Genomic DNA, 10,800 nt, shown 5'->3' on the forward strand with positions numbered 1-10,800 from the left:
GACGGTGGGTGGTGGTGGTAATGGACGGTGGTGGTGGGTGGTGGACGGTGGTGGTGGTGGGTGGTGGTAGTGGACGGTGGGTGGTGGTGGTAATGGACGGTGGTGGTGGGTGGTGGACGGTGGTGGTGGTGGGTGGTGGTAGTGGACGGTGGGTGGTGGTGGTAATGGACGGTGGTGGTGGGTGGTGGACGGTGGTGGTAGTGGGTGGTGGTAGTGGACGGTGGGTGGTGGTGGTAATGGACCGTGGGTAGTGGTGGTGACGGACGGTGGGTGGTGGTAGTGGTGGACGATGGGTGGTGGTGGTGACGAACGGTGGGTGGTGGTGGCGACGGACGGTGGGTGGTGGTGGTGACGAACGGTGGTGGTGGCGGACGATGGGTGGTGGTGGTGGCAGACGGTGGGTGGTAGTTGTGGACGATGGTAGTGGTCGACGTGTGGGTGGTGGTGATGGATGGTGGTGGTGGTGGTGGTGATGGACGGTGGTGGTGGGTGGTGGATGGTGGTGGTGGTGGTGGGTGGTGGTAGTGGACGGTGGGTGGTGGTGGTGATGGACGGTGGTGGTGACGGATTGTGGGTGGTGGTGGTGATGGACGTTGGTGGTGGGTGGGTGGTAGTTGTGGACGATGGTTGTAGCGGAGAGTGGGTGGTGGTGGTGACGGACGGTGAGTGGTGGTGGTGGCGGACGGTGGGTGGTGGTGGTGACGGACGGTGGTGGTGGCAGAAGGTGGCTGGTGGTTGTGACGGACGGTGGTGGTGGTGACCTACGGTGGTGGTGGCGGACGGTGGGTGGTGCCGTGGTGGTGACGGACGGTGGTGGTTGTAACATTTCGGATTTTCCAAACCCGTATTTGTTTGCGTTTAACCCGACCGGGAATATTTTTAGATCTTTAATAATAATCAAAATCAAATATTTATAAATATTAAAGTTTCTTATGTTCGCCTTTTATCCCTTATACTTTCTAAATTGTTCATTTCTTGCTTTAACTATAAAATATTCAGTAAATGACCTTTTATGAAACTACAAGGACCATTATTGCTAAAAATTAAAATCCATCCTCCCCAACCCCGGAGCGCCACGCGACGGCAAGTCCATTGTGACATCCCTCGATTTCGGGTCAAATTGTATTTATTTTTTATTTGTTTTTATGTTGTAAACCGACCCGATTTATATCCCGAACATTTCAAATATATAAAATATTGGATTTTATGTTACTAAAACATTCCCGCTTGTCTAATTTGAAAAACCCCTTTTACGGATTCGAAAACGGACTTAAAACGCTCAAGATACATCAAAAACGAACTTCCGGACGCGAACTGACGTGTTGACTAGCAGCAGATCAGCAGCAGCCCCATTTTTGTTTTTTTTGTTGTTTTGTGACTTGTCTTGACCCTCTTGCATGCAAACCTTGATATCACACCCCATGCTTGACCCTTTCGACCCACCCTATATATACACCCCTATCCCCTTCATTAATCCTTGCTCATTCATCTCTTTCTCTTCCAATTCTCAAGCATTCAAAGGTGTTCTTCATATTTTTTTGACAGTTTGACTTTTCAAAGTCAAACTGACCATAGTCTTACATTATAATCAACTTTTTAACACTTATTTATACTTGAAGATTGTTATACAACATATATATAATAGCACCCTTTGTACCTTCGGTGGGCATTTCTTCGGTCTCGGTCGGTTAAGTGTCCAGCCCATAAGACAAAGCTACATGGAGGACTCGTAGTAGTCCTTGATTATATATATTTTCCGCATCTAACTATCAAACTTGTTATACTTGTTTAACTTCTGCTCATCTTAGTTCTATTTTACATTTTGAGTTCCATGGTTATGGGTTTGTAGAGACTAGCCTCGGTTATTCCGTAAATAGCTCCAAACCGGAAGCCGAACACTTGTTTACTAGTTTGTTTAAATAGTTGTATAAACATGTTTTATGTAATATTTGAGTTTCTAAAATCAATTTAATTAGTTCCATGGTTATGGGTTTGTAGAATCTAACCTCGGTCTTATCCCGAAACAAGATCCGAACCGGAAACCGAACTTTCGTTTAAAGACTTTGTTGTTGACTTTTTGTATGTAAAACTTTGGTATTATTATTTATAAATTATTTTACAAGTTCTATGATGTTTGTACATGTGGTAACCATTTTTGGCCTTATTCCAAGATAAAAACCGAACCAAACCGAACTAAACCAAGTTTACTCGCTTAAGACACACAAGTGTGTTTTTAACCATTAAAGCTTATATATTTCTTTAAAAATACTTTATAAACTGATTTTAATTATTTTCACAAAGTACTCGGAATGTTGAATCCAACTTGATCTTATAACAAAGTTTGGACCGATTAAACCGAACACTCGCTTAACGGACGTTGTTAGTTCTAAAACAATAGAACTACATACTTGGTTAAGTCTCTTTAAGATTTATTGAGTTATCTCGTACATTTATTATTTTGGGAAAGTTGACTTTGGGTTTGGTCAAGTCACCAATACCCGAACCGACCACCTGAACACTCGTTAAAACCCGTTTTAGTATCTATATTATAAAGGGACTTGCTTTCTTACATTTTTACCCACCTTATTACTTAACATAGGTTGAGTAAAATTAAGGGCTAGATACTTTAACCCGGTTTCGAGCAAACTTACATTTTTAAAGGACTATTATTATAATTTCTTAAATATTTACATTTTAAACCTTAAACTTTAAATTGTTTACATTTCTTATCATTTATTTTCGTTTAAAGACTTCCAAGACAACTTTTCTAATACAAGACTTCTTCTCCTTTAGGCTTCGTTCGTTAAACTCATCGTTCCAGTTAATCTCCAAATCATCAAATCTTTCAAGTTTATTACTTGAATGTGAGTACTTTCATCCCCCGTTTTCGCTCTTTTATAGTTTGGGGGTGACATTGCAAACTTATTCAAATCCAAATGCTTTATACTTGAGTCTTAAACCACAAACTTTATTGTATACTTTACTTAAATAAATGCTCGATTTGGTGATTATATGCTTATATGCTTAAGTGCTAATGTGTTTACCGCTTTTGGATGGTTGATTCATAAATCCGAGTATATCTGGCATCCCCTTATAGAAAGGTGTCGTTAATGTATTCTTATTAACGATTTCATACAAAATCCGAGTATATTTGGCATCCCCTTATAGAAAAGTGTCGTTAATGTATTCTTATTAACGATTTCATTTATCTAAATTGTTGCTATTATTTATTGTTTTGTATACAAGTTGTGGAATTTCATATTATATATCTATTGCTCAAAAACTATGAAATTGCTCACCAACCTTTGTGTTGACAAAATCTATTTATGCAATGTTACAGGTTTGACTTTAGGTTGACTCGAGGACTTGAAGAAAAAATGTTATCGAGGCTATTAGGATATTAGCAAAACGAACATTATATTATTTACTATGATTTGAATTCGGTTATTGTATGAATAAGTTATGTGACTCTTTGTGTTTTTATGAATTTAAATGAGTTGATTAAATATTATCACTTAATAGTGTCGTGTGCGATGAATAATCGGCTGCGCCCCAACGTTTTCGTCATGGTCGGGGTGTGACATCCATGGTGTGGCCGCGCAGCGCTATGGATCACCTGATCAGATCGTTTAACTTGATTTCGTTTTCTAGTTCGTTTATGGTATAAATACGATTATATTAGGCATGTTTGAGAGAAGTAAGGACAAAGTAATCATAATATAACTAAAATACAACATCTAATTCGTTTCCCCATGCTCAAGATCAGATCTTTATGAATAAATCAAAGATTCTTTCCTTTAAACCGTATTTACTTGCTTAAACGAGCGTTATGTCCATATTTAGTTCGTTTTTGCTATTCCAATATAAACACATCATAATTCCATGCTGTAAACTTTAATCTAATCCTAATGCACCTCCTCCAGCCGTCACCTACCTCTGGTCATAACCAAACCTTTCAGTTTTTGCTTATTCGTTGAAGATACAAGACTTGTTCATTGACTTTGCTTGCTTTAGGACTTTTAACTCTCGTTTCTCATCGATCCTTTCACTTTTCGGGTAAGTTGTAAACTGTAAAATTGTTCATACATATTCCCTAGTCAATAAACTTCAATCAATTTCGGTGATTGAAGGGTGTTGACTGGTCAATTCGCTTTGATTTATCATTTCTCACACTTCTGGTCGGATCCAATGTTCGGTCCAGAAGACTTTTATTCTTGTAACGTGATTTTAAGCTACTGACCAAAACCCGACTTCCGAATCGCTGTTCGGATTCTGGTCAATACCAGCTCGCTTAAACGTTTAATTCAACATAACTAGAGTTCTACCCATCCGTTTGGATTGATTCCAGTGGAAATAAGTTCGTTTTTATTTATAGTTTCATATCACAAAGTTTCAGGTTCTGATCTGTTATATAGTTTGACGCGTATTGGACGACTCGCTTATCCGTTGACTCGTTTATTCTTAATTATACTCACTTGCCTTTAATCTAAGGTGAGTTTTATCGTTTCCCTATTTTACTCAATTTTCACAAACATTTTGGGGACATATGCGTATATCATACTATACATACATATCTATATATACATACTTATCAAAAATAGCAAATGTGTAATTGTGTGTGATTAATCAAATCTACTTGTTATGTGCTTATTTGTTATTGTATTCAATCTCTTGACATATCCCCTTGGAGAGGGTTCTCATACTATTGACCACCGCCCGATTCGCTTGGCAACAGTCTTATTCTCATTATTTGCTCATGGTTGATTTACCGGCGCCCGATTCGCTTGGCAATGGTTTAGTCGACAACTTATTTGCTTATGGTTTGATTTCATTACCGCATTTATTACATTTGGCTTATTTATTATATTAACATTATTTTTGGTGTCAAAAATTGGTGATAGACTCACTCAACATGTTTGTTGACAAAACTCCATTTTCTACGCATATGCAGGTTGCTTGAATTTGAAGTATGGACACTTAGAAAGACCTTAGGGTTACATTGAATACAAAATATGAATTTAAATGATTGTATATATTTATTTGAATTGTATTGTTGTATTGAATATTGTGTGCACATTTGAAATAAAATAATTAAATAGATATTGTCACATTTACATTATGATAGTATCTTCGAGCTGTGAGCAATCGGATCACGCCCCAGCATTTTTGCCTTAGTTTGGGGTGTGACAGTGGTGGCGGACGGTGGGTGGTGGTGGTGACGGACGGTGGTGGTGGCGGACCTGTGTGGTGGTGGAGACGGACGGTGGGTGGTGGCGAACCTGTGTGGTGGTGGAGACGGACGGTGGGTGGTGGTGACGTACGGTGGTGCTGGCGGAAGGTGGGTGGTGGTGGTGAAGGACGATGGTGGTGGTGGACGGTGGATGGTGGTGGTGAGGACGGACGGTGGTGGTGGCGGACGATGGGTGGTAGTGGTGACGGATGGTGGTGGTGGTGGACGGTGGGTGGTGGAGGTGGCGGACGGTGGGTGGTGGTGGCGACGGACGGTGGTGGTGGTGGACGGTGGGTGGTGGAGGTGGCGGACGGTGGGTGGTGGTGGCGACGGACGGTGGTAGTGGCGGACGGTGGGTGGTGCTGGTGACGGACGGTGGTGGCGGACGGTTGGTGGTGGTAGTGACGGACGGTGGTGGTGGCGGACGGTGGGTGGTGGTGGTGGACGGTGGTGGTGGTAGCGGATGGTGGGTGGTGGTGGTGGTGACGGACGGTAGTGGTGGTGACGAACGGTGGTGGTGGCGGACGGTGGTGGTGGTGGCGCACGATGGGTGGTGGTGGTGTTGGGTATTGGGTGTTGGTAAGATGTTAAGAAGTGTGAAAATGTGTGAAGAAGTTAAACAATAACTTATTTTTTAAGACCATAAAAACAGTTTACAGGTCTTATTTAAAAAAGAAAAAACAAACATTCTTCAGAAGCTTATGTCTGCGCACCCGCAGACATAAGCCTATTGCAGATGTTTTAAACAAAAATAAACAAAACGTTAGTGAATGATTAGTCTAAAAATGAATATAAATAAACGAACATCAACTTACATAAACAAACGAACGTTCACGAACATGAATGAAAAGACAAAACATTTGTTCATGTTTGTTCGTGTAGTTAAATAAACGCAAACTTTTGTCCATGATTCAATAAATAAACATAAACGAACTTCCTATCGAACAGTTCATGAAGCGTTTAGTTCGTTTATAAGTCTTATCATTGTAGAACGTTAACCATGTCCGAGTGATACATTTCGACAAAATAAAAAAAAACTTTTAACTTAAATAAAACAATAATGTGATTGACATGAACTAGATATTAATTTGTTATTATTGACTTATAGGGAAGGGTAACATACAAATTAAATTAATATGTTAATTATCAGAATGAAGCAGTGTAATTAAACCATTAGTACACTATAATTACACTGTGTCATGTATTTCACACTAATTTAATTTGTATTTGATAGAAACCTGAACGCATCCAATCTATACTATATATAATACATAAGTAATGGGCAAATTAAGACACATCGTTTTTAAGTAATTTACAACTTATATGCATAATGCACACATTATATAGCATGTAAGATAAGGGCAAACTTGTCCATTAAAAAATATGCCTATAAATAGTTACAACATTACCCCCTCAAATTTACTTAACTTTTGTAAATTTTAAAAAATAGTTACAACTTTGGACCTTCATCTTTACCAATATATTTCTTTTAAATTTAATTGTTAACCAACTTCCCACCTACGATTTTCCAGTGGCCGTGACTTTTTCATATGTTGATATTTTTTTAAGAAAATTACACCATAAAAATGAACATTTTATTGTCTTTAATTTGGGTATGGTATTACTATAGTTTATTCCAATTAAAATTAGGATGTTACGTGTGGGTGTTCACAATTCGGTTTTAACAGCTTCTAAGTTAAGCAATAAGTCAAACCGTCGGTTCATATTTTTTCATTGAAAAGTGAAACTGAATCGTTGAAAATTCAAACTGAATCGTTACTAATGGTTTGATTTCGCACATTGAGCTTCAATAATAAGTTTACCAACCGGCCCGGTTTTATATAGCCAATCTTTAGTATAAAGCATAAACCAAACCGTTTGCTATGGTTTGAACATTCTGAAATCAGCTGACCAAAAGTGATGATTGGTTTAAACGTTTTTAAGGTTTCAAACGAACCTTGAACATCCGTAATTTTTACATGATTACTAGAATTTTCGTTCCCTGTCGCATCGCACGACCATCCGTCTATACTATATATAATGTAGCACTCATGGGCAAATTAAGACACTAAGTTTTTAAGTAATTTACAATATTCAAAGCTTTATGTACACCCTATAAAGCATGTAGCATGGGGGCAAAATTGTCCACTACAAAATATATTCTACGTAAATTCAATTTGTTAGAAAATAGTTACAAAATTGACACTTAAACTTTACTGACCTTTTGTAAATTTAAGAAATTGTTACAACTTTTACACCTCATCTTTACTCATGTATTTGCCAGGTTTATATATTTTCTTATTTTTCTTCTATATCTCTAAATATATTACGTTTAAGGAAAAACAGAGCTTACCGATGCATCGTACTTTTTTTTGTCGACGTTTCCATTTAAAATTTATTCAATACCGAGGTACGGCTTATAATGTACAAGTCACTAAAGCATTAATGTACAATTCAAATATGTAACTATAAACCAATAAATTGTTTAAACACATAAATATGCATTAAAGTACAACCTAAATTATGTTTTAGTTTATAAATTCTGAAAGTACAAATTTAGTCCTCCATTCATACAACTCACATTACGAAAACAAAAAGCAATAAAAGCAACTCAAATTAATGTTGTATGAATTTGTAACTGCTTCACATAAAGCATGAAGGCCAAACTTAAACCGTGGGCATAACCGTTAGCAACGGGTTTTCGTTAAAAACCGAAAACGACCGGCCAAAAGTTAATGAAAAAAATCAACCGTGAAATCAAGCCATTGACCAGCTTGAACGGTTTTAAATCAAACAACAAACATCCATAAACTTGTTACATGATTATCAAGGTATATGTTTCCCGCTGCATCGCGCGGGCACCCGCCTTGGAATGAAATATTTATAGCCTTTAGTTTTGGGAAGGGCGTTTCGGGCATTTCGTCTTCAAGACGTCGTCTCCATTCCATTCTTGGCCACAAACGCTTCAATTTTGATATTTGATTATACTTTCCTTCCTTCCACACCCACAGGCTAATTAACAGTAATATTATTCGGAAGTTATAATGGTCGGCGGAACAAGCTCCAACGTGATCGGGGCCACAGTCGTCGACCTGTCCAGAAACACCACCAACCGCGCATTGTCCCATCTGGGTCGTATTTCTCGTAAGAGCAGCACCAACAACGGACTCTCGATTCGAACCCACCAATCTCAAGTTCAAGTATTGAATTTGACGACAGAGGGGCCTTCTTGCATATTCGTCGGTCCCGTTGAAAGCGCTACCCAAGAAACCTTAGAAGCTCTGTATAGACAAGTAGGTGCCGTGCCTTAATTCATTTATTATTCAGTTTCTTCTTTTTCATAGATGTTTTTTTTGAAATTGTACCTGGTAACAAGTTTTCAACACTTCAGTTAGGGCATACTCTTGTTTGGTGATGAATAATTGAATAGGATGATTGTAATAGATCCTTTTTGTAAATAGAAGGTATTTTACTTAGGCTTCTTTGTATTTATCTCTTATTGTAATCTTGTATATAGTTATCGACAATACAAGATGCACGTGTTGTGAATTTTTACAAACTGTACATGAATGCTTATCACGTTAATTTAGTTTGAATCTGTATCTTTTGAATGATCAGCGTGCCTGTATTCGAGCCTAGACATGCCTATTACTTTCCATTTTGTGTACATGTGCATTATTATATTATAACTTAAATTGTCATAAATTCATTGGAGTAGCTTAAAATCTGCATATTTAAGTGGATGGAATATTAACTTAAGCATCTTATCATCAATGTAAAATTTAATATTTAAGTTCCTTAAACATAAAACCAGAAAATTTGTATTAAATTCCTAATTTTCTTAAAACATCTCTAATCAGGCACGCGATGCATACTATAGTGGGAAGCCTTTGATAGTCGATGACATGTTTGATAAAGTAGAGGTAAACCTTAATTCTGAATTGCAGCTATACATCTTTATCTGGTTTTACTTATTTCAAAAACTCAACTGAAACAGTTAAAGTTACGTTGGTATGGATCAAAATATGTTGTCAAGTATCCACGATGTAGTTTAAGGCAGCAATCAACTTATGCAGATGCTGAGGTAATATAATTTTTCTTATAACTTGTGCATTAGATATTCATTCATCCACTAAAACTTTATATAACATGTATGTAAAGCAGGAAGACCCTGCTCAAGTTTTTGCATTAGCAAGCGTATGGTTATTGTTCCTTGGAATTGGAAGCTCTGCTTGTCTTGTGCCTGTTATTTACACTTTTGGCCAAACATTTAAAGATGCATTAGATTCTGGATTTTCAACCACTAGTAGTCAAGCTCCGATTCTTGAATTCAATGCCATATTAAACGGCATGCTTGTAATGATGCTCGGATCCATGATCGGTTATCCAGTTGCCTCTGCTTCTGGTAATAAGTTAATGTAATCTTATCTTTATACAAGTGTAAGTTATATATGAAGTTTATTAAAATAAAGCTCTGTTTATACACAACAGTTGGAGCACTTCAAGGCCTATGGAAAAGTGACTTGGTGGCATTAAAAGGGGCATGTCCGAATTGCGGGGAGGAGGTTAGTTTTTGCTTAAAGTTTATTCCGTTGTAACGACGCCTTAATTTACAACTTGAAATGTGTTTTTATTTTTATATTCAGGTATTTGCATTTGTGAAATCGAATCGGTTTAATTACTCTCCACATAAAGCTGAATGTCATGTATGTGAATGCTTGTTAGAGTTCCGCACCAAAGTCGAGGTAATATTTTTTTTCTTTTTTTCCTTTTGGGGTAAATTAATGTGGTTTATTATTTGTTTGTGTTTTGCATATTTATGGCGCAGAGATCGATTGCGAGGCCGGGAAAGAAATGGGTTTATGGTCGGATATATGTGATCCGAAGAAGACGGATGAACCGAGGGGAAAGATGGACTTGAGATAAGTTATTTTCGGTAGTATGATTCTTTGGTTCACTCCTATCTTTAGAAAAAGCTAATGATTTGAAGCAAGTAATTAACAACTAGCTACAAATGTGTAAAATAAGCATTATAGCCAAAATTTAAGTAAAAATTTGGTATGATTAAATGTGGATTACCTATATTAGATGGCCTTAGTTTAATTTGCAAGGTTGGTTAGGTTTTTGATTTGACATGGGTTTAGTGCAACCTAACATCTTGTTAGGTATAACCAAATTTTATGATAGCATAAGATTTTCTCAATGAAATCTAGCTAGAAGGTTAACTCAAGCCATACACTTGACATACATGTAAACAGGTTATTAAATCAAATTAGTCATGAAGATAATTAGGTAATTTTGATTTGTCATACCTAGCTCATTTAATAAACTGGTTAAGTTTGAGTTAGACATGTTTTATTTGTTTAATTAAATGGCTCATGTTTGAGTTGACTTAATTAAACGGTTTAGTTAAAAGGTTATCAACTCGTTTATGATTCGTTTAGCCCATTTATTACAATCCTCAACCTGTTAACACAGTTAGAACTCTATTGAGATATATTTATAAACCGTGTGTGTTAGGTTGATATTCTTTTTATATAAATAAATGATTGGAATGTGAGATTTAGATT

At 37.4% G+C, this 10,800-nt stretch overlaps 1 protein-coding gene across 1 annotated transcript; it reads left to right on the forward strand.

The window, feature by feature from the left end:
* The first annotated feature begins 8,274 nt into the window (after positions 1–8,274).
* On the forward strand, positions 8,275–10,375 carry LOC143567444 (uncharacterized). The gene is made up of 7 exons (XM_077053865.1): positions 8,275–8,523; positions 9,091–9,153; positions 9,228–9,314; positions 9,395–9,635; positions 9,722–9,795; positions 9,877–9,975; positions 10,059–10,375. The coding sequence occupies exons 1-7, from the start codon at positions 8,275–8,277 to the stop codon at positions 10,149–10,151; spliced, it is 906 nt and encodes a 301-aa protein (XP_076909980.1). The 3' UTR covers positions 10,152–10,375.
* The last annotated feature ends 425 nt before the right edge of the window (positions 10,376–10,800 follow it).

The sequence above is a fragment of the Bidens hawaiensis genome, unplaced genomic scaffold (assembly GCF_021521415.1).
Source record: "Bidens hawaiensis isolate Kalapana, Puna unplaced genomic scaffold, B.hawaiensis_p1.1 tig00023405_1, whole genome shotgun sequence".
Classification (NCBI taxonomy): Eukaryota; Viridiplantae; Streptophyta; class Magnoliopsida; order Asterales; family Asteraceae; genus Bidens; species Bidens hawaiensis.

Excerpts from the sequence above, each read along its gene's own strand:
- LOC143567444 (XM_077053865.1), top strand. The coding sequence starts at position 8,275 with ATGGTCGGCGGAACAAGCTCCAACGTGATCGGGGCCACAGTCGTCGAC. Across the intron at positions 9,315-9,394 it reads CAACTTATGCAGATGCTGAG|GAAGACCCTGCTCAAGTTTT; the intron begins GTAATATAATTT and ends TATGTAAAGCAG. Across the intron at positions 9,976-10,058 it reads AGTTCCGCACCAAAGTCGAG|AGATCGATTGCGAGGCCGGG; the intron begins GTAATATTTTTT and ends TTTATGGCGCAG.